The sequence below is a fragment of the Chiloscyllium plagiosum genome, chromosome 10 (assembly GCF_004010195.1).
Source record: "Chiloscyllium plagiosum isolate BGI_BamShark_2017 chromosome 10, ASM401019v2, whole genome shotgun sequence".
NCBI classification, from domain to species: domain Eukaryota; kingdom Metazoa; phylum Chordata; class Chondrichthyes; order Orectolobiformes; family Hemiscylliidae; genus Chiloscyllium; species Chiloscyllium plagiosum.
Window position 1 is genome coordinate 63867940 of NC_057719.1, and position 21985 is coordinate 63889924.

At 39.2% G+C, this 21985-nt stretch overlaps 1 protein-coding gene across 8 annotated transcripts in view; it reads left to right on the top strand.

Annotated features, from left to right (window-relative positions):
• The window catches only part of LOC122553706 (gephyrin), a 537285-nt gene that overhangs the window by 506237 nt on the left and 9063 nt on the right, over positions 1-21985 (top strand). For 5 of the 8 annotated variants that reach the window (XM_043697929.1, XM_043697925.1, XM_043697926.1 and 2 more), the window contains 2 exons: positions 11279-11343; positions 19181-19284. In XM_043697929.1, coding sequence (XP_043553864.1) covers positions 11279-11343; positions 19181-19284 — 169 coding nt within the window. Of the gene's footprint in view, positions 1-11278; positions 11344-12697; positions 12737-19180; positions 19285-21985 lie in introns of all 8 variants that reach the window. The other 3 variants (XM_043697923.1, XM_043697921.1, XM_043697924.1) reach the window with 1 other exon arrangement.

Sequence of the window (21985 nt, forward strand, 5' to 3'; positions counted from 1 at the left end):
GAGGGGCCCTATTCTCTCCCTAGTTACCCTTTTGTCCTTAATATATTTGTAAAAACCCTTTGAATTCCTTAATTCTATTTGCCAGAGCTCATGTCCCCGTTTTGCCCTCCTGATTTCCCTCTTAAGTATACTCCTACTTTCTTTATACTCTTCTAAGAATTCACTCGATCTATCCTGTCTATACCTGACATATGCTTCCTTCTTTTTCTTAACCAAACCCTCAATTTCTTTGTTAAAAATCACACAACGCCAGGTTATAGTCCAACAGGTTTAATTGGAAGCACACTAGCTTTCGGAGCGACGCTCCTTCATCAGGTGACAATCACCTGATGAAGGAGCGTCGCTCCGAAAGCTAATGTGCTTCCAATTAAACCTGTTGGACTATAACCTGGTGTTGTGTGATTTTTAACTTTGTACACCCCAGTCCAACACCGGCATCTCCGAATCTCAATTTCTTTAGTCATCCAGCATTCCCTATACCTACCAGCCTTCCCTTTCACCCTGACAGGAATATACTTTCTCTGATTCTTGTTATCTTATTTCTGAAGGCTTCCCATTTTCCAGCAGTCCCTTTACCTGCGATCATCTGCCTCCAATCAGCTTCCAAAAGTTCTTGCCTAATACCATCAAAATTGGCCTTTCTCCAATTTAGAACTTCAACTTTTAGATCGGGTCTATCCTTTTTTAAAACAAATAGAACTATGGTCGCTGGCCCCAAAGTGCTCCCCCACTGACACCTCAGTCACCTGCCCTACCTTATTTCCCAAGAGTAGGTCAAGTTTTGCACCTTCTTTAGTAGGTACATCCACGAACTGAATCAGAAAATTTTCTTGTACACACTTAAGAAATTCCTCTCCATCTAAACCTTTAACGCTATGGCAGTCCCAGTCAATGTTTGGAACGTTAAACTCCCCTACCATAACTACCCTATTATTCTTACTGATAGCTGAGATCTCCTTACAAGTTTGTTTCTCAATTTCCCTCTGACTATTAGGGGGTCTATAATACAATCCCAATAAGGTGATCATCCCTTTCTTATTTCTCAGTTCCACCCAAATCACTTCTCTGGAACTATTTCCAGGAATATCCTCCCTCAGCACAGCCTTATTGCTATCCCTTATCAAAAATGCCACTCCCCTTCCTCTCTTGCCTCCCTTTCTATCCTTCCTGTAGCCTTCCTGTAGCATTTGTATCCTGGAACGTTAAGCTGCCAGTCCTGCCCATCCCTGAGTCATGTTAGTCAATTCATTTATTTTGTTTTGACTACTATGTGCATTCAAAGAGCATTAATTTTACCTGTTTAACGATACCTACCCCTATTTGATTCTATTTGCTGGTGTTTTTATATGTGTGTACACTCTGTCTCTTCATGTCCTACACTAGGTATCATTATCCAAAACATTACCGTCTATAACTGCCAGATCCTTTTGCTTCATAAACCTGCACTCATCCACGTGCAAACCCAAACCCCCTCTCCGCCTAATGACATGCTCATGAAGTGCAATTTGAAGTTACTTGGCATTACCAAATTAGTGCAGGTATGATTCCTGGGATTGCCCCTAGCAGTGCCTCAATTCCAAAGGTTTTACTGCTCCCCTAAAGAAAAAAAGTAGCTGACCCCACCTACTTTGCACATGGTGTCAGCCATTTTGTATAGTTATTTTGAAGTTAACTTTTTATCTGACATGGCAAGTGCTCAAACATGCTGCAGGTATAACATTTTTGTAGCACAGTGCCACACGGCATATCCACCCCTTTGACAGTTCAGTGTTCCCCACTGTGACTAGATGCCTGCCTCTTCCTCTGAGTTTAACAAAGTAATGCAAGCCACAGAGACTGGCAGCCTGCAACCTGGCACTGAAGACCATGATCAGCAAGAAAGCAACGTGAACCACACTGAGACTGGCAGCCTGTAAATCTGTGATCACAACTACCTGACCTTTACTATAGTCATGGAGAGGGATAGGAGCAGACCGTATGGGAAAGTACTTAATTGGGGGAGGGGAATTTACAATACAATTAGGCAGGAACTGTGGAGCATAAATTGGGAACAGATATTCTCAAGGAAATGCACAACAGAAATGTGGAGGTTGATTAGAGAGCACTTGATAGGTTTGTCTCACTGAAGCAAGGAAGGATGGTAGAGTGAAGGAATCGTGGGTGACAAGAGATGTGGAACAACTAGTCAAGAGGGAGAAGGACATTTACTTAAGGTTGAGGATGCAGGATCAGACAGGGCTCTAGAGAGTTACAAGGTAGCCAGGAAGGAACTGAAGAATGGACTTAGGAGAGCTAGAAGGGGGCATGAAAAAGCCTTAGCGGGTAAGATTAAGGAAAACCCCAAGCCATTCTACACTTTTGTGAGGAATAAGAGGATGGCCAGAATGAGGGTAGGGCCAATCAGGGATAGTGAAAGGAACTTGTCCCTGGAGTCAGTGGAGGTAGGGGAGGTCTTTAATTAATACTTTTGTGTCAGTATTCACTAGTGAGAGAGACCTTGTTGTTTGTGAGGACAGCGTGAAACAGGCTGATACGCTGAAAAGGGTTGATGTAAAGAAGGAGGATGTGCTGGAAATTTTGAAAATCATGATGATAGTTAAATTCCCTGGGCCTGATGGGATATACCCAAGGTTATTACGGGAAGTGAGGGGAGAGATTGCTGCACCTTTGGTGATGATCTTTGTGTCCGCACTGTCCAGTGGAGTAGTACCAGATGATTGGAGAGTGACAAATATTATTCTCTTGTTCAAGAAAGGGAATAGGGATAACCCTAGGAATTACAGACTAGTCAGTCGTAAGTCAGTGGTGGGCAAATTAATGGAGAGGATTCTGAGAGACAGGATTTATGATTACTTGGAAAAGCATAGCTTGACTAGAGATAGTCAGCATGGCTTTGTGAGGGGCAGGCCATGCCTCACAAGCCTTATTGACTTCTTTGAGGATGTGACAAAACACATTGATGATGTAGAGCGGTGGATGTGGTGTACATGGATTTTAGCAAGATGTTTGATAAGGTTCCAGAGGGGCAGTAGAGATGACCCAGGTAATTATAGACCAGTGAGCCTTACGTCTTTGTAGGAAAGGTTTTGGAAAGGATTATTAGAGGGAAAATTTATAATCATCTAGCAAGAAATAGAATTTGTAATCGTCTAGCAAGTGATAATTTGATTGGAGAAAATCCATATGGTTTTGTCAAGGATAGGTCGTGTTTCACAAACCTCATTGAGTATTTTGAGGTGACCAAGCATGTGGATGATGGTAGGGCAGTTGACGTGGTGTACATGGACTTTAGTAAGCCTTTGATAAGGTTCCACATGGTAGGCTTTTGGAGAAAATGCAGAGGTATGGGATTGAGCGTGACTTAGCAGTTTGGATTAGAAACTGGCTTTCTATAAGAAAGCAGCGAGTTGTGGGTGATGGAAAATATTCAGCCTGGAGATTGGTTACTAGTGGTGTGCCACAAGGATTTGTTTTGGAACCACTGCTGTTTGTCATTTTTATAAATGACTTAGATGAGGAAATGGAAGGGTGGGTTAGTAGATTTGCCAATGATACGAAGATTGGTGGAGTTGTGGATAGTGTGGAGGGCAGTTGCAGGTTGTAACAGGTCATTGAGAAGATGCAGAGCTGGGCTGAGAAGTGACAGATGGAGTTCAACCTGAAAAAGTGTGAAGTGATTCATTTTGGAAGGTCGAATTTGAATGCAGGTTACAGGTTAAAGGCAGGTTTCTTGGCAATGTGGCGGAACAGAGGGGTCCTGATATCTACGTCCATAAACCCCTCAAAGTTGCCAACCAAGTTGATAGGGTTGTTAAGAAGTCATACGGTGTGTCGGCTTTCATTAGGAGAGGGATTGAGTTTAAGAGCTGCGCACTTATGCTGTAGCTCTATAAAGCCCTGGTTAGACCATACTTGGAATACTGTATTCATTTCTGCTCACCTCATTATAGGAAGGATGTGGAAGCTTTAGAGAAGGTGCAGAGGAGATTTACCAGGACGCTGCATGGACTGGAGGTCAGGTCTTATGAAGAAAGATAGAGGGAGCCAGGCCTTTTCTCATTGGAGTGAAGAAGGATGAGAGTTAGCTTGATAGAGGTATACAAGATGATGAGAGGCATAGAGTGGATAGCCAGAGACATTTTAGGGCAGAAATGGTTATTACAAGGGGGCATAATTTTAAAGTGATTGGAGGAAGATTTAGGGGAGATGTCAGAGGTAGGTTCTTACACAGAGAGTGCTGGGTGCGTGGAATGCTCTGCCAGCGGTGGTGGTAGAGTCAGATACATTAGGGATATTGAAGTGACACTTGGATTATAGTAAAATGAAGGGTATGTAAGTAGTTTGATCTGAGAGTAGGATAAAAGGTCGACACGACATCAAGAGCTGAAGGGCCTGTACTCTACTGTTCAATGATCCAAGTTAGTGAGTTGGCACATCAGTGAGAAACCAGAGTAAAATATGCAGAGGCTGGCAGTCTACAAATAAGACCAAAGTGAGTGAGTGCTAAGAAAGCATCCTGACCTACCCTTGTATTGCAAAGCCATGTGATAGAAGCACATGAGCCGGAAGTGCCCTTGAGCTACAAAGTGTTCAAGGTCTGAAGCAGTGCATGAGTTGTTCTGAGGACAAGCACGATGATGTGTGAGGTTTCTCATTTTTCTATGCCCTGCCCTGCAATTATGAATGATTGAAGGAGGATGGTGCCCATGGAGCGTGCAGAGGCTTTGAGCTAAACAATCAGTTGCATGAAGACCGGAATAAGCATTCAGTGAGCTGCAGCCACCTGGTCCCTGCTCTGATTTGCAAATTAGGAACTTGTCTAATTTCTTAAAAAATAAAGGAAGTGGCGTAAGAAGAAAGATGAGTTGAAGCTTTGATACACAGAGATAAAGTAGTCACACTCGGTGAGATTCTGAAGTCCCATTTAATGTTTGAGGGTAAGAGTTTCTGATTTTTGCATTCTACCCACCTCCCTCACAATTGCTCATGCCACACAAGGCAGTGGAAAATTCCATTCTTATTACCTAAAAATGTGCTTTAAAAGAGCACATTGAATTGAAATGAAGCTGAACTTCTGTGTTCCATCCTTTATTTACAAAGAGGTGCTGCATTTGTATAAAGAGATGGTCTTTATAAAATATTCTCTTTCTCCGTATTGCTTGTCTAGTTCATTCGAAGCTCATTATGAAATAGACGTCTTGATACATTACTGGTCTCATTTTTTTTAAATATCATGCAAACAGTCGGACTCGAGCATTGGAATCCTTGCCAAGATAACAGCTGAATCTCACAGTATCAACACGTCATGCCATTTGCAGAACATAGGTGAAGACCTTGAGGCTTGTGATCATTAATATGGTGAAACTGCTCTCATTAAAGTTGATTACAAAAGAATACACTTTATTAAAAAAAAAGCCCAATGTTTCATTATCTGACAGTGAACTTTCTGTATGCCAGGTTCCTCTCTCTTATTCATTCACTGCTTCAAAGATTGGTTATTCACAGGCCTCTCACTATTCTGTGTTTGACTTGGGTGGAAAGGTTTTTTTTAAAGAGATTTGCCATTGACAACTGATCCTGCTCCTGGGTTTGTTTCTGTTCCTCACTGCTATTCACTTTGTGTGCCATGACTCGATTGGAATTTTTAAATTGACTTACCTTAAATAATTATCTCTCTTGAACTGTGGGTTTTAAACAGGTTTGGTTTAGATGTTAAGATCACAGCTCATAAGGATTAGCCAGGATGCTCAATTAATACAAGGTTGGTTGGGCTGTCGCTTTTTATTTGATAGAATTATTGTCGGAGTTATTTAATTAATCTCGAACTGCTGCCCTTTCCCCATAGCCTCCAAGTATTTATTCTGTTAGTCCTTTATAAGTCAGTATTGAATCTGGTCCCACCACCCCTTAATAGTGTACATTCTAAATCACAACTTACTGTGTAAAAAAAATCTTTATGCCATCCCTGACCCTGGCAATTCTTTTGTCAAGAATATTAAATCTTGATCTTCTGGTTATCAGCCCTTCTGCCAGAAGGGACAATTTCTACCCGTTTATCTGCTTTTGGCAGCTGCTATCAGTATCAAGGACTCCTAAATATTTAATTGGTGCAATGCAAACTCATGCTCAAACTCTATCTCTTTCTATTATTTGTACATTTCAGTTTCTGAATTGCCATTTTGCAAACTGTTTTGATCCAGATATGTCAACTAGGAATTGAATTTCAAAACTAGTTTCACAAAGCGCATTTAGCCCCAGCAAAGTTGTTAATCCCATTAATTTAAATTTGTGGCCACAAAGAGATGGAATTGCTAATCTATCATTTGAGAGATAGGGTTCAAAATATCTTTGTCCTTGAAATTTCTCCAGAGCTATAGTCTGATTTTTCTGGGGGCTACATTTTCTTCTCACTAACTCCTTCATTAGGTGAGATATAATCACATAAAGCATTACTTCTGTATTTGTCAAATTCTGCATTGGCATATGTGACAATTAGACCCTCAGAAGCAGAATTCAAAGAACTAGATCTTGAAGTTTCGAACTTATCATCAATAATTACCATAGGGAAAGCTTCAATCTCTGAGACTTTGATTTGGTGCATTGTTGTCACCGTATTTCATGAGATACAGTGGAAAGTGTTGTTTTGTACGCTCTACAGGTAGATCATAACTCAAAGACTGCAGGATACAGTGTTACAGCCATGGAGAAGGTGCAGAGAGAGAGAGAGAGATCAACATTAACATTTGAGAGGTTCATTCAAAAGTCTGATAACAAAAGGGAATAAACTGTTCTTGAATCTATTCGAACATTTATATCTTCTGCTTGATGGAAGAGGTGAAAGAAAGTAAAACAGGGATGGGAGGGGTCTTTGATTATGTTGGTTGCTTTGCCAAGGTAGTAGAAAATATAGCTAGTGTCAATAGATGGAAGGCTGGTTTTCGTGATGGACTAGGCTATGTTCACAACTCTGTAGTTTCTTGCGGGCTTGGGCAAAGCATATATATCCAGATAGGATGATTTATATGCTGCATCTATAAAAATTGGTAAAAGCCTTTGTGGACATGCTAAATAGTAAAGTCATTGTCATGCTTTCTTGACCATTGCATCAATGTGGGTGGACCAGGTCAGATTGGTGATCATCACTCCCAGGAACTTGATGCTCTGGACCATCTCCACCTCAGCATCATTGATGCAGACGAGCTTGTCCTCCACTCTTCCTGAAGAAAATGACCAGTTCCTTCATTTTGCTGATGTTGATGGAGAGATTGGTGTCTACATCATCGTGCTACTAAGCACTGAATCGCTTTCCTGTATTCTGTCTCGTCGTTGTTTGAGATCTGACTTACAACAGTGATGTCATCAGCAAACTTGTAAATGGAGTTGAAGCAGAATTTGGCCACACAGTCATGATTGTACAAGGAGTGCAGTTGGGAGCTGAGTACGAGCCTTGCAGGTCGCTGATGTTTGAGGATCATCATGGAGGAGGTTTGTCACCTATTCGTACTGGTTGCAGTCTATGGGGCAGGAAGTGGAGGATCCTGTTAGAGGGGGGAGCTGACACCCCAGTCTTGAAGTTTAGAGATTAGTTTGTTTGGAATTATGGCGTTGAAGGCAGAGCTGTTGTCAGTAATTAAGAGTCTGACATAGATCTTTGATATCCAGATATTCCAGGGATGAGTGAAGAGCCAGAGAGATGCTGTCTGCCCATGGATCTACCGCGCCAGTAGGTGAATTGCAAAGGATCAAGGCAATCTAGTAATCTGGAATTGGGGTGAGCCATGACTAACTTCATAATTATGGAGGTCAGAGCCGCCAGGCAGTAGACATTGAGGGTCGCTGATTCTTTGGCATCTGGATGGTTTTTGTCTTCTTGAAGCAGGTGGGGACTTCAGATTAAATAAGGAATGCTCCCTCCAGCTGGTCGGCACAGGAATTGAGTACACAGCTGTGGACACTACACTTATAAACTGTTAGAAGACAACAGATATAAGTTAGCAACAAAAGTGATTTTATTCAATAACTGACATGCAAAATGTAAAAAAAATAATTGCAAGGAATTCATTACCTGTGACTTTGAGCTTACCTGGCTCCCAGTAGCTAGTTCCTGTGCTGATAGGTTCCTCTTGTCAGCCTTCCTCCCACTCCCCCTTTACAACTGCTGGTTACCTCCCCTCTCCCCTTTGCAAACACTCACTTAACCCCAATCCCTTTTCCCCCTTTGCAATCACTGGATTCTCATCCACTCTGCTACCTTGTAGTCTCTCACTTCCGTCCCTTCTGCTGCTCCGCCACTGACCAAACCCCTCGTCTTTGCAGGACCCCAACCTCTTTTCTCAAGCAGCACCCCCATGATGATTAACAAATATTTTCATTTGTTATATGAAGTGGGATGTGACTGTATTTGTAATGAACGTTATATGTAACTGTTCAATTCCCTGAATCATGAAAGCTAACAGCTCACCATCTATCCTGACTTATGAAACTGCTTTGTTGATGAAGGCATCACTGGCTAGGCCAGAATTTATTGTCCATCTCTAATTGCCCAGAGGACAGTTAAGAGTCAACCAGATTGCTGTGGGTCTGGAGTCACACGTAATCAAGACCAGATAAGGATGGCAGTTTCCTTCCCTGAAGGATATTAGTGAACCAGATGGGTTTTTATGACAATTGACAGTGGATTCATGGTCATCATTGGACTCCGAATTCCAGATTTTAAAAATTGAATTCAAATCCATTATCTGCATGGCAGGATTCAAACCCATATCACCAGAACCTTACCTGGGTCTCTGCATAAATAGCCCAGTGACAATGTTGTCATGCCAGCCATAAAATACTCTGTTTGTGAATGAATGACAGTAAGCTGAGGCTAAAGATCAACAGGTGCAGATGGAGGATCTATCTAATGTGACATAAACTAAGAGTCATGAATCAAATTCGTTCATGAGTGTAAGATAAGAATAGGGGGCCTCATTTTGAGGTTTAGGTGAATGGAAAGTCAGCCTCAGGGCAAGGTCTGCCACTGACCACCTAACCTAGTTGCTTGAATGGAACAATATCCAGAGGAACCTCGATTATCCGAATGAGATGGGCGGATACTATTTTGTTCGGATAATTGATTATTTGATTAATCGATTTTAGCTTAAACAAGGGAAACCATACTGATCTGGCACTGTGCTCCACCAGAGAATTTGTTTAAATCTATAATTTTAATGAGTCTGCCATTCAAACAAACTAACCTTTGCAGTCTGCAAATTACAAGTTAACATGAGAAGAACTGAAAGACAGTGAGATTTCAGATGCTGGCGATCAGAGTTGAGAGTGTGTTGCTGGAAAAGCACAGCAGTTCAGGCAGCATCTGAGGAGCAGGAAAATTGATATTTTGGGCTGATGAAGGGCTCCGGGAAACGTCGATTTTCCTGCTCCTCGGATGCTGCCTGACCTGCTGTGCTTTTCCAGCAACACACTCTCAACTCATGAGAAGAACTAAACTCTTACCATGAAATCCCAGCATTAAACAAGGTCCTGAGCAGCTTCTATAATTGCATGACCATTTACAGTATCAGTTTCCAGGAACCCAGTCTGGCGATAGGAAGACGGAAGTCCCGTCTCATGCACGCGTTTACGTTCTCGGCCTTTTTTTTAAATGAACAGCCTGGTAAAGTGCTGGGAATACTGTAAAATACTTACTTTTGCAAAGGGTGGTGTGTTGCTTGTGTTTCTTTGTTTTTGTCAGCGTTTTCACATCTTCTTCAGTCCAGATAAATCAAATACACTTACCTCTTTGATGTAATGTTTTTGCGGGACTTTGAAATCTTCTTCAAATAATCCAATATTCAAATAATCCTCTATATGGCAATGATACAATTGAGAACTCCTTTGTACGAATGTCAAGGGATCCTTTAAATACATTTCATCAGGTGGATAGGATTTCAGTTTAATGCCTTAAGAAAAAGCAGTGATCACAACCACCTGATGAAGGAGCAGCACTCCAAAAGCTAGTGCTTCCAAATAAACCTGTTGGATTATAACCTGGTGTTGTATGATTTTTAACAGTGATAGTATGACAGTCTCTGTATTAGGCTGAAATCATATTCTCAATTCTGTGCTCAAGTCCGTGGTCCTCTAGCTCAGAGCAGAACCGGTTCCAGTGAACTGAAACTTTTTTTTTTGCCATTAAGCACTGGATAAAACAAATATAGTTCAGTTGTCACCTACATCAATTCAAAGTCAGAACACTTAATCACATTGGAAATCAATGCTTCAATAACTGCAAGTGAAGTTGGAATGATTACAATGGATTTTAATATAGTTAGAAAGTGACATGGAATTTTTATGTGAATTATTTTTAATATACAACAAATTATAGAAGTTTATTCAATCATGGGATGTATAGATAGGGTTAATGGTCAGTGTCTTATTCCCCAGAATGGGAGATTTCAAGACGGGGGACACATTTTTAAAGTGAGGAGAGAGATTTAAAAAAGACATGGGGACAAATTCTTTACACAGAGGGTAGTGTTCGTGTGGAATGAACTTCCTGAGGAAGTGGTGGATGTGGGTACAATTGCAATATTTAAAAGACACTTGGATAAGTACATGAATTGGAAATGTTTGGAAAGATATTGGCTAGGAGCATGTAGGTGGGTCTAGTTTAGTTTGGTATTATGTTCAGCATGGATTGGTTGGACCGAATGGTCTGTTTCAGTGCTGTATGACTCTATGAATTATATAAATTAACTGGTTACTTTAATTTATTATTCTGCTTCAATCTTGTTTATTTTCACCCCTTGAGCTCATCACAAATCAGGAAGATTAGAAACATCTGTCCAAGTCTCTGTTAAATCTATTAATTCAGTCTCCACGAACTAGCTTAAGATAAACTTTCTTCTCTCCTTTGGGCTGAGAATGATGATAATTTGAGATAACAAATAGAAAATGGGGATTTTGATGTTTATTTCCATTTGCGTTGATTGAATTCCATTCCATATGTACACAGAAAATTATAGACACAATATGAATGTTTAATCTGTAGACTTTGAGTACAGTAGAATTTTCACTAATTGTGCATACCGAATGAGTTATGCTACAACTCAGCTACAAGCTAATTCATTGGCAGTAAGTGATGAGGTGCAGAATAGTCTATCCTGTTGCTATGTTTTGTGGAATTGCAGTTGGGTACTTAAAAGATTAGAAATTTAAAAGTAATGAAAATATTTGAAATGAATCATCCACATGGCTTTCAGTCAAAGATATTAAGTATTTATTCTTCCATCCACAGCCTCCCAACAACCTTTGCAACTTTGGATATTGATGGCATCAGAAAAATCATCTTTGCGCTGCCAGGTAACAGACCTATTACTCTCTTAGCGGAATACCATTAAACAATTAGAATCATAATCAGTTTAAAATTTAGTGTTAGTTATTATGTCAAAGGTAAGACACATAAATGATGTTCCCTGTAAATTTATTGGTGGTTTCATTTAATATTTGCAGCTGTGTGTGTTCTCATTCCACAGATCAGTTTTGGGCACTTGATATATTTCAAAGGCTGTTTGTGTAGATTTGCTGAATTGTTTTAAGCTCAATCATAAGCATGACTCTTTTCCAGTGTAACAGCTTGAGAAGTCAAAGAGTCCTGTACATCTGTGTAAGCTTATTTAAAGCCAATGTATTTAAAGGCTGTGGATTCATTTCTATTTGTGTAGGTTAGAAGAAAATTTGGGTTATAAGTTTGAAGTTGTGATTCATGAAATGTTGTTAAATGATTGCATGCTTGAGATCATGTACTGTGCTGATGTTTAGGATCCATACCAGCTTGTGGGACCTGTCAAGGTATGGCACCGCTCTTCCCTAATGATCTCATTTCTAGGAGTAAAATACTTGGGTAGCATAAAACAAGCTCATTGTATCATACTTGATGACCTACCAACTTTTATATCAACACTTCATAAATGCACAATTTAAGATGACATGATCTGTGTCATTGAAAGCATTATTGTGTCATGTCATTATAAATGATTCATCATTCTGCAAGTTGTATTATTTTATGCAATGTTTATCATCAAACTAACTGAAAGCTTTGCTTTTGATTTCTATTTCATTTTTTTCAAACATGGCTCTTTTAGTGACGTGCTCTCAAGTGGAAGAATATCTACTTAGTCACCTGTTTGTTTTCTTCACTTGCAAATCAATATCAGTCTTAACACAGGCATTTCTAAATTTTGTCAACTGAATCCATTTTGCATGTCCAGCAGACTTATGTATGTCTAATGGAAATGTAGCACCAAGAACGTAGAATCAAATTTTTTGTACAAAAGTGCCCACTAAATTGTGGGAACAATGAGTTCACATAACTTATAATCTGGATTTTAAAGTTAAGATTTATTTCCAATACTATGCAGTGGTGTGATAGTAATAAATACTTTGGCAAAAACAAAACTGTAACATTTTAATATTCTTTATGTGTAGGATAATACATAGCTGGCAATGAATGATGAGGCTGCAATTCAGTTGAGCAGAGCTGATGCCAGGAATTGCAAAAAAAAAGTGACAGTGATTTAAAAGCATCAGCAGAGCCCCCACGATTGAATTGAAGCCTTTAAAGTCACCGCAAGCTATTTGTAATTGATTGTAATATATATTGAATAGTTTATTTGAAAATAACATTCGTTTTTAACTTTTTTTTACCGTTATGCAGCGGGCGCGGTAGAGGCTGATGGTGACGTAGGATCTGAAGGTATATGGCATCAAATGATGGGTATTACAGTATCACAAGCTTTTTTTGTGGCAACGAATTACCACTAAATAAACTATTCAGTATATATTATAGCCAGTATTTATTTCCTAGCCTAGTTTTCCCAGTCCAGTCATCTTTATCAACTTCCCTGACCCCAGGTTGCCTGATGCTGTGCAACATACATTTGAGCCTCAATCTATTTTGCTTTGAGCCAGTTAGTATGAGTGCAATATAAATTGATTTTTTGTTAATATTTCCAGCCCTCCCTTGGAGAATTTGTCTGCCCTCTATCTGCCTGTTTCCCAGTTGGCTCCACCTGAGTTTGGAAACAGATCATGAGCTTAGAACCTGATTTGCAAACTTGGTTCCAACCATTCTGTGGTATAGAGTATGAATACTTGAATGTACTGTGCACCTGTGCTGTCACCAGATGTAGCATTAAGTGATAGATTACCATCAGGGGTTGTCTCACTGACTTATTTTAAATATCTAATTATTTCCTCCAATAATTTTGTTGAATAAGTAATTTATTGTAGAAAAGGTACAATGGCTGTACACTGTGGAGTGTGGCCATATTGTTCAAATATTATTTGCTTTCCAGGAATAGAATTTTATTTGATTGTAATATGGTAAAACATTTTCAACACAGGTGTACTGCTAATAAGCAAACTAATTTGGCCTCCTGTATGTATTGGCAATTGTTTATACACAAGATAATTTAAGAAAAGATTAATGTCATCTTATTATTGTTGTCAAACGTTGACGTGTTTATCTCGGTCAGTCTCGAACAAGATGCTCTGTGGGTCGAGACATTTCTTCAGAGGGAGAGAAGGAAAATGATTTGGCAAGTCACCCTTAGTCTATTCACAAATAAAACTCTCAGTAGACTAGCAGAAAGCACTAGAGCTGAAAGCTGCAAAATGAGCATCTGCCTAACCTGTTGGGCAATTGATGTTTGTAGCATAAAAGGCCGAAAAAAAACAAAATAAATAAATATGACAAATATTCCCTTTTGTTTTACATTTAAATGTTGGTATTTAGCTGATGTGTTTATCTAATTGGAAATTTTAATAAACATAAATTGAAACTTGAATTATGCATGTGGAAAAATTCAATGTACAATAAGGCCCTTTATATCTGAACTGTATTAGGTCCATAACTATTATAATGCAGTAGAATTATCAGGCAACTCGAGTTTCAAACATGATCCCTGTTACCAGATGAGCCCATGTGCTCGAGCATTTTATATCACTAACTCACAATGGAAGGAGCCTGTATGGATAATTAAGCTGTCTGCCCATCATTGAGTTTGTATTTTATTACTTTGTGAAAATGAAATAATTTTCAGCCTTTGCAAGAAGCATTTTTAAAAAGTATGAACTTTAAAGTGTTGTGGTTCTGGGAAGTGTCCTGATGAAAAGCAATTGGGCCTAATTTTTGAATGACTGAAATCCTTGTAGGACAAGACATTGCATCATGACATTTTTTTGTTTAAAATGCCAAACCTTTTGAGTTGATACATGCTAATATGGAATAATTAACATTTTGCAATACTTCAAAGCAAGATGAATAAGCCAAAAGTAGATAGGAAAAACCTCTTTCACACAGCAACTGTTTCTTCAGTACTTGGGGTTGACATAGCAACTTGTCTCCAGATCATCAATGCGGACATAAAAGTTTTGGTAAAATTGGAATTCAACAAAATATGTGCATAAGTATGGTCATGCTAATGTTGGAGAATTCTCTCTCACTGAGTGTTTTATGAGGTGTTTATCTATGTAGCTCTTGCTGATAAAATAATGGCTTGTGAACAACATGCAGTTATTATCGCTAACTTGGCACACAGATTCAGAGGATTAGGAAACATGCTACAACTGAGAGTCTCCAGAATTCACTGGTCAATTAAACTATTCACCATTTGCTCCACATACATGGCATATTTGGTCTCAGTGTTATTTTAAAGGATTTGCTGATTTTAAATGTTAATTATGCATTAATCTCACCACTGAAAATTATGCTTAGCAATAAATAGCGTGTATTAGTTATTTGGTCCAGACATTTAACTGTGTGATATTGAGTGTCACTCACAACTTCTCTGGCCTGGAAAGTGAATCATTGAAACTGGAGTCTCATTTCTCAGGTGGCAAATTGTTCTTGTCAAATTTAACATTTTGTGACTTTCCTCTCCCTCTCGACTAAGGCTCTCTTTACTACTTTTTCACGGTCCATTAAGTATCTGGTCACCTTCAGTCATCTTTTGTTTCTGTCTCAATCCTTAAATTCATTGGTTAAAATAGCAGACTGCAGTGTTGCACCTCACCGAGATCCCACCGAGGCCTCGTGGCACCTTTAACAGCCCGTCATGCAGCAAGTTAGAGCGCAAAATATTTTTAAGCTCAAAATGTGTAGAGAAAAATCGAACCAATGAACTATACCACAATATTCTTCTTTCCAACGTAATCCAGATCTGTGCAACCCCCCCTGAATGTTAGGTGCATAAAAATCTTTTTACTCCTGAACTCAGTCCATTCGAGTGAATAGGATGCAGGTGGCTTACTTTAAGCAAGATCCCAATCTGCAAGAATTATAACTGGATAAAAATATCATTCATTCACGTGTACACATTACTACTTCAATTTTAAAGGTTTTGCATGACATTATCGCTTCTCCTGTAAAACTTTCACTTGGTCCGATTCATAATTTGGAGTTCTGGCTGGACAGGTGGTGAGTAGACATTGCATTTGAGCTGCAGTGCAGAGAGGATTGTATTCTTGAAACGTACAATTGGCCACTAGTTGCTCAATTTGCCTCAACATAAAGAAATAAACTCTGTACCTTTTGCATCGTAACAAAAGAATCAGTTTTGTTTAAGATCCAAGATTACCACACCTCAAGTTTCAAACATCCAAGGTCCTCCACATGATTCAACTTAAGTGAAGTACATTAAAAGGATGATGATATTTTATTTTTCAGAAGAATTAAATGAAAGTATTTACCCTGTTCTTTGACAGAACAAGCCAGCTTGGTTCATGAGATATAATCTTGGATTATAGAATGGGGAAGAGACACGAGGTTTGAGCACTACCAGCAAGGCTAGTATTTATTGCTCTTGCTTAACTGTCCTCGAGAAGGTGGTGGTGAGCCATCATCTTGAATGACTGGGTTCAAATCTGGTGCAGGTATGCCCACAATGCTATTATCTATACACCTTGCACCCTGATTATAGAACAACATTGACAGAGTGTTAGGCTTGGATATTTGCAGGGCTGGATGATCTATGGGCGTGAAAATTGGAACTCCGACATCCTGCTTAGCAAACTGAACACGAAGTCAAAGCCAGAGAGGAGGAACAGTGATCATAGGCTGGGGAGTAATTATGGTTGGTGTGCAGTGGGAGATTGTGACTAGGGGAAGGAAGGAAATAGAAACCTTGGAGTGGGAGTAGACCACACTGCTCTTTGAGCCTTATCAGTCATTCGAGATCATGCTAATCATCTACCTCAAATGACATATTCCCAGACGCCCCTTGATATGAACTAGGAGTCTCACAATCTCTATCTTGAACTTATTTAATGGTTAATTTTCACACTACTCTGGAATAAAGAATTTTTACCATTCACCACCATCTGAAGAAATTCTTCATCTCAGTCCTAAATGGCTTAAGTCTCCCTTGTTCTAGACCCCACAGCTAAGGAAAATGCACTTTCTGCAATCACACTATCTAAACTGTTAAGAATTTTATAATTTTTATGAAATAGTCTCTCATTTTTCTGATCTCAAGAATACAGGCTCAATCTCAGCAATCAGTCTGGTGAAACTCCACTGCAGTCCATTTCTGGCAAGTATACCCTTCTTAGGCAACAGGACCAGAACTGCACATAATACTGCAGGTACAGTCTAACCAATGTTGAGGACAATTGAAGCAAGGTTTCCTTGCTCCTATGTTCAAATCTTCTTGCAGAAGCACATTGGCTTTCAGTGACATATGAACAAGGATGCCAATCTTTCACCATTTAAGAAATATTCTGCACCTCCATTCCTGCTATCAACGTGGATAATCTCACACTTATCCACATTATATTACATCTACCAAGCTCTTGCTCCCTGACTGAGTCTGTCTCAATCTCCTCAGAATCTCTTTGCATCCTCCTTATAAATGATATTCCAACCAAGTTTTCTGCCATCCACAAGCTTGGAAATATCAATGATGTGAGGTCAAAATACAATATGATTGAGAACAGCTGGGACTAATCACTGATCCTTGTGATACCCCACTCGTCATAACCTGCTGACCTGAAAATTGCTCAATTTCTCCTGGTTAACTGAGCCTCGATCCAGGTCCATGTATTGTGTGATTTGTGTTCTGTGTGCAACTTTATCAAAAGCCTTCTAAAAATCCAAATCCAACACATTGACTGGTTCTCTCTGCTTACCACACCCTTAAATTATAACATGTTTGTCAAACAGGATATCCCTTCCACAAATTGACATTGTCTAATTGGACACAGTCAATCATCTTCTAACTGTCTGGTAATCACATATTTATAATAGATTGTCATATCTTCATTCTGACTTATTTCAGGTTAACAGGGCTGTAGTTTCTCATTTTCTCTCTTCCTCTTTCTTACTGAGTGGGGTTAAATTGAGGAAAATTGTAGAGGTTATGGAGGTGGAGGATCAGATAATCTCCAGGAGAGAAGCAGATAGTTTGGTTGAGCCAGGAGGAAACACGGGAGGGTGGGGTTGGAATAGGAGAGAATTTCTTCTCCCTCTTCCCTCCCCGGATAATGTTTGTCCCTGGGAGCTATCCCACTTAATACTGAGGCAATTTGCAATCAGGAAAAAAATGGCCAAGATATATGCATTTTTTTGAGGAAGCAGAATAAGACCAAAGTCCAGAGGAAACTTTGTTTTGCATTCAAAAAAGAAACGGAAAGTGAAATTTGGATACTTTTCAGATTTGTCCAAAAGGTTCATGTGTCATTGAACAATTGCACCTGTTATTATTCCCACTATTTTCACTTACTCTAGCTGGAGACCAAGTATCATTTTATTACAGAAAAGCAATTGTTGTGTGAACAGAATTCAAGTTAACATTCAGTGTTGATGAATTCGGAAATATTTTCAGAAATATAAATTAATAAGTTTATTGGCTAACTGATGCAAAATTGCAATAATCAACATTAATAGATAATAATTGTGCAAAATACAGCAGTTTCTCAACTAAAATAACTAAGATTTTAAATATAACAACATAAACTATGTTTGATCATTTGTAACAAATGTTTCTGAAAAGGCTTTTTGCTATGTGTTTCATGTGTAATTAATTCCTCAATTCACATGATTTACTCAAAGAATTAAATGAGCATTGATATAATGTTTTGTTCTACACTTCAAGCAACCGTAGCCTGAATTTTGTAAACATATGAGTAAAATTATTATTGTAAGCAAACAGGAATTCTGAAACATGCATGTTCTGTACTTTAAAAACTTGGTGTCACATTTAACATATAATGGCCTGTGTTGTTCAGTGAATGCTTTTTGATGTTGTGAACTTCAGTATGGGTAGTGCTGAAGCTGGATTGAACTAATTTGCTTCTTCTTCAAATTATTACTTTCATTTGCAAAAATCATTTCATAATTCAGTTCCCACTGTGGTGATTTCACAGTGATAGTTTTTATTATTAACAAAAGGAAATCTTGGGTGTTCTTTTGCTTGCGTGATGCCCAACGATTTCTTTTAGTTTCATCAATTGTATCTAGTTTATTGTTACAGCTACACAACAAACAGCTGCTCCAATTATAGCATAAACTTGTAAGGACATGCCTAGCAGTTGTCAAGTACAATGTTAATGCATTCATCCAACTTTCTTGTTTTAGTTTTTTCATTGAGTTAATTGAGGAAAACCATAATGGAGGCAATTTTGAACCCAATTGAAGTTTCCTTTGGATACAAACAAAGGTTTTTGAATTAACTTCAAATATGCCCAAGCTCTGAACGTCAAGAGATGCCAGTTCAGTAGATTAGCTACTCTGAAACTGAGCTTTTCAGCAAGGACATTAAAACAAAACGTATTAAAGTGGGAATTACCTTCTGCAGTTCAGAATGGAACCTTCCCATCATTGTGCTGCTTATCTTCCCGATAGCTGCTTCTTATATGTCACACAGTCAGGGATGGTCTGTCATGATTGACAAGTCACACATATCACTGGCACTGCAGCAAGTATTTCAGCTGCAGTCACCACAACAAAAGAACAGGATAGCTATAAGAAAATACTTGGAAGTGAAAAACAGAGAAAATTAGTTCTCCAACTGTGCCTTTAATTTATTTTTGGAGTTGGAGCAGTTGCCTGCTTGGTTCCAGGCATGATTCTCTTTGCATGGCACAGTTAATTGTTTGTAATCTGGCACTATTATTTCATGCCCATATGATTTTCCTGCAGGAAATCCAGTGTCAGCAGTTGTTACCTGCAATCTCTTTGTAATCCCCGCACTGAGGAAAATGCAGGGAATCCTTGATCCTCGACCCACCATCATCAAAGCCAGGGTAAGTGAAATAGTTTTATGACAGTTCGTTATGGCTTTAACAATTTGAAAATGCTTAATGGCACAGTGAGAGAGACAGTTAATCAAGAGGTGAAAGCTGGCCAAGAGTCCTCTTTCTGTTATTTATTTCCTAGTGAACATGGCCTTACTGCCAACTAATTGCACAAAATGAAGCATTAATTCTCAATCTTAAAAAAAAAGTCCCAGCACAGCAAATCTGGGGAACAGAAACTTTGCCAATTATTGCAACATAATGAGAAGAGTTTTTCCCACCAACCATTCCCCAGCACTAATATATCTTCCCTTTGTTAAATCAGACAAGTAGATCAAGCTAAGGCATATAGGTTCAGACACTCAAGATAAATTAACTTGTTGGTTCAATATATGTGGACAAAACACAAATATACACTTCTTCCGGCAGGATGTGCACTGGGATATGACTGACCAATCCAGGCAAGCTCTCAGCACAGCAACCAAAAATTGTAGAAAATGATCCAGTTTATACATCATTTGTCAACATCAGTTATAGAGTCATAGAGATGTTCATAGAGGTGGACCCTTCAGTCCAACTCATCATGCCAATCAGATATCCTAAATTAATCTAGTCCCATTTGCCCACATTTGGCCCATATCCCTTTAAACCCTTCCTATTCACATACCCATCCATAAATGTTGTAATTGTACCAGACTCCATCATTTCCCCTGGCAGTTCATTCCATTCATGCACCACACTCTGCATGAAACATTTGCCCTCTAATTTTGGATTCCCCTGACCATGCCCCTCATGATTTCATAAACTTCTACAAGGTCACACCTCAGTCCTGATTTATTCTAAACCTTTCAATTCTGAAATTGTTACATGATTTGTCTGTTATGTGACCACACCAGTTGATGGTCAGGTCAAACTAGAAGCACTTCATTTCCAACAGAATGCAAGTATTAACATCTATATAATCGAAGACAATACAATTTTATAATGATATATGTTGATTCTAAACTAGCTATTATGCTTATGCAAACTTGCTGTATTTGTATTTGCATTTACCTGACCTACCTATTTAGAGTTGTCCTGTAAATCCAAATCATCTAAATTATGTTTATGTCTATTCTTAGAATATATTATTGTAATACAAATACATGAACAGTGATAGGAAAATGAAGCTTAATATTACTATACATTCAACTTGGTCAAAAACACTTTATGCCCAAAGCATTTATTCTCATTTTTCTCTCATCTATTTTGAGAATGATTCACTTTTCTCAGGGATTGGCACCTTACCAAATCTAACCCTAGTTACGGCATTATTTTCTTCGACCATAGCCATGGTGCAATGTCTCTCCTCACCTTCTTTGCATTCTTGGTCACAACTTGGTCATTGTTCAATTAAGTGATACTGCCCTGATTTTGTTTCATTGTTACCAGTCCAGTCACAGCTGAATCTAGCCTTGGCCCCCTCCTCATGCTTACATATACTCTTTTATTTGCCACCATCATTCAAGGACGTTTCACTATATGCTAATAGCACCCAGTTCTATTTCTCGATCATCTTTCTTCACCTGTACACAAACTCCATGTTATCAACATTAAACAATTTTCAATCTCTATTTGAAACTTTAGAAAGCTGAACTATTGAATTCTATACTTTTGACTGGCTCAAAAGAGCAGCTAACATAATCAAAGACCCCCCCCAACCCGGTTATACTCTCATCAGGCAGAAGATACAAATGCTTGAAAACGCATATCAACTTCTTCCCTGATGTTACCACTGACAAATCAACCTCTCAAACCTCTCACACATTGGAGTTGATCTTTCTCTGCATCTTCTCTGTAGCTGTAACAGTATATTCTGCATTCCATTTTACTTACCCTAATTCTATTACTATTGTAAAGTATGATTTGTCTGGATAGTATGAAAGAAGACTTTTCACTGTATCTACGTGACAATACTAAATCAAAACTTGTCCCCATTTCCAGCCATAAATGGTGTGCCCACATTAATGATTCTATTTGAACATGGCCGTTGTTTCAGGTTGAACCAGATTTGTTGCAATTTCTGCATTCAGTTCAACCTCAAGCAGAGTTTCCTGGCTCAAGTTCTCTCCATTACAAATACTGCCTCATTTCATCTTTATATCCGGGGAAAGCCTCAGCGGCCAGGTCTCTGGCACCGAGCCTGGCTCTGTGGCTCAGAAGGGAAGGGGAAGAATAGGAGAGCCATTGTGATAGGAGATTCAATGGTTAGAGGAACAGACAGGAGATTCTTTGGTTGCGACCAAGACTCCCGGATGGTATGCTGCCTCCTGGGTGCCAGCGTCAGGGATGTTTCAGATGGAGCCTACAGAATTCTTAAGGGAGAGGGTGAGCAGCCAGAAGTCGTGATGCACATCAGTACCAGTAACATAGCTAGGAAAAGGTTGAGGACCTGAAAAGTGAAGACAGGGAGTGAGGTTGGAAGTTAAAAGGCAGGACAAGCAGAGTAGTAATCTCAGGATTGCTACCGGTGCCACAGGCTAGTGAAGCTAGGAACAGAGAGCAAGTGCAGCTGAACACGTGGCTTCAGAGCTAGTGTCGGAGGGAGGGTTTCAGTTATATGGATCATTGGGCTACTTTCTGGGGAAGGTGGGACCTGTACAAAGAGGATTTGTTGCACCTGAACTGGAGGAACAGCAATATCCTGGGAGTGAGGTTTGCTAGACCTCTT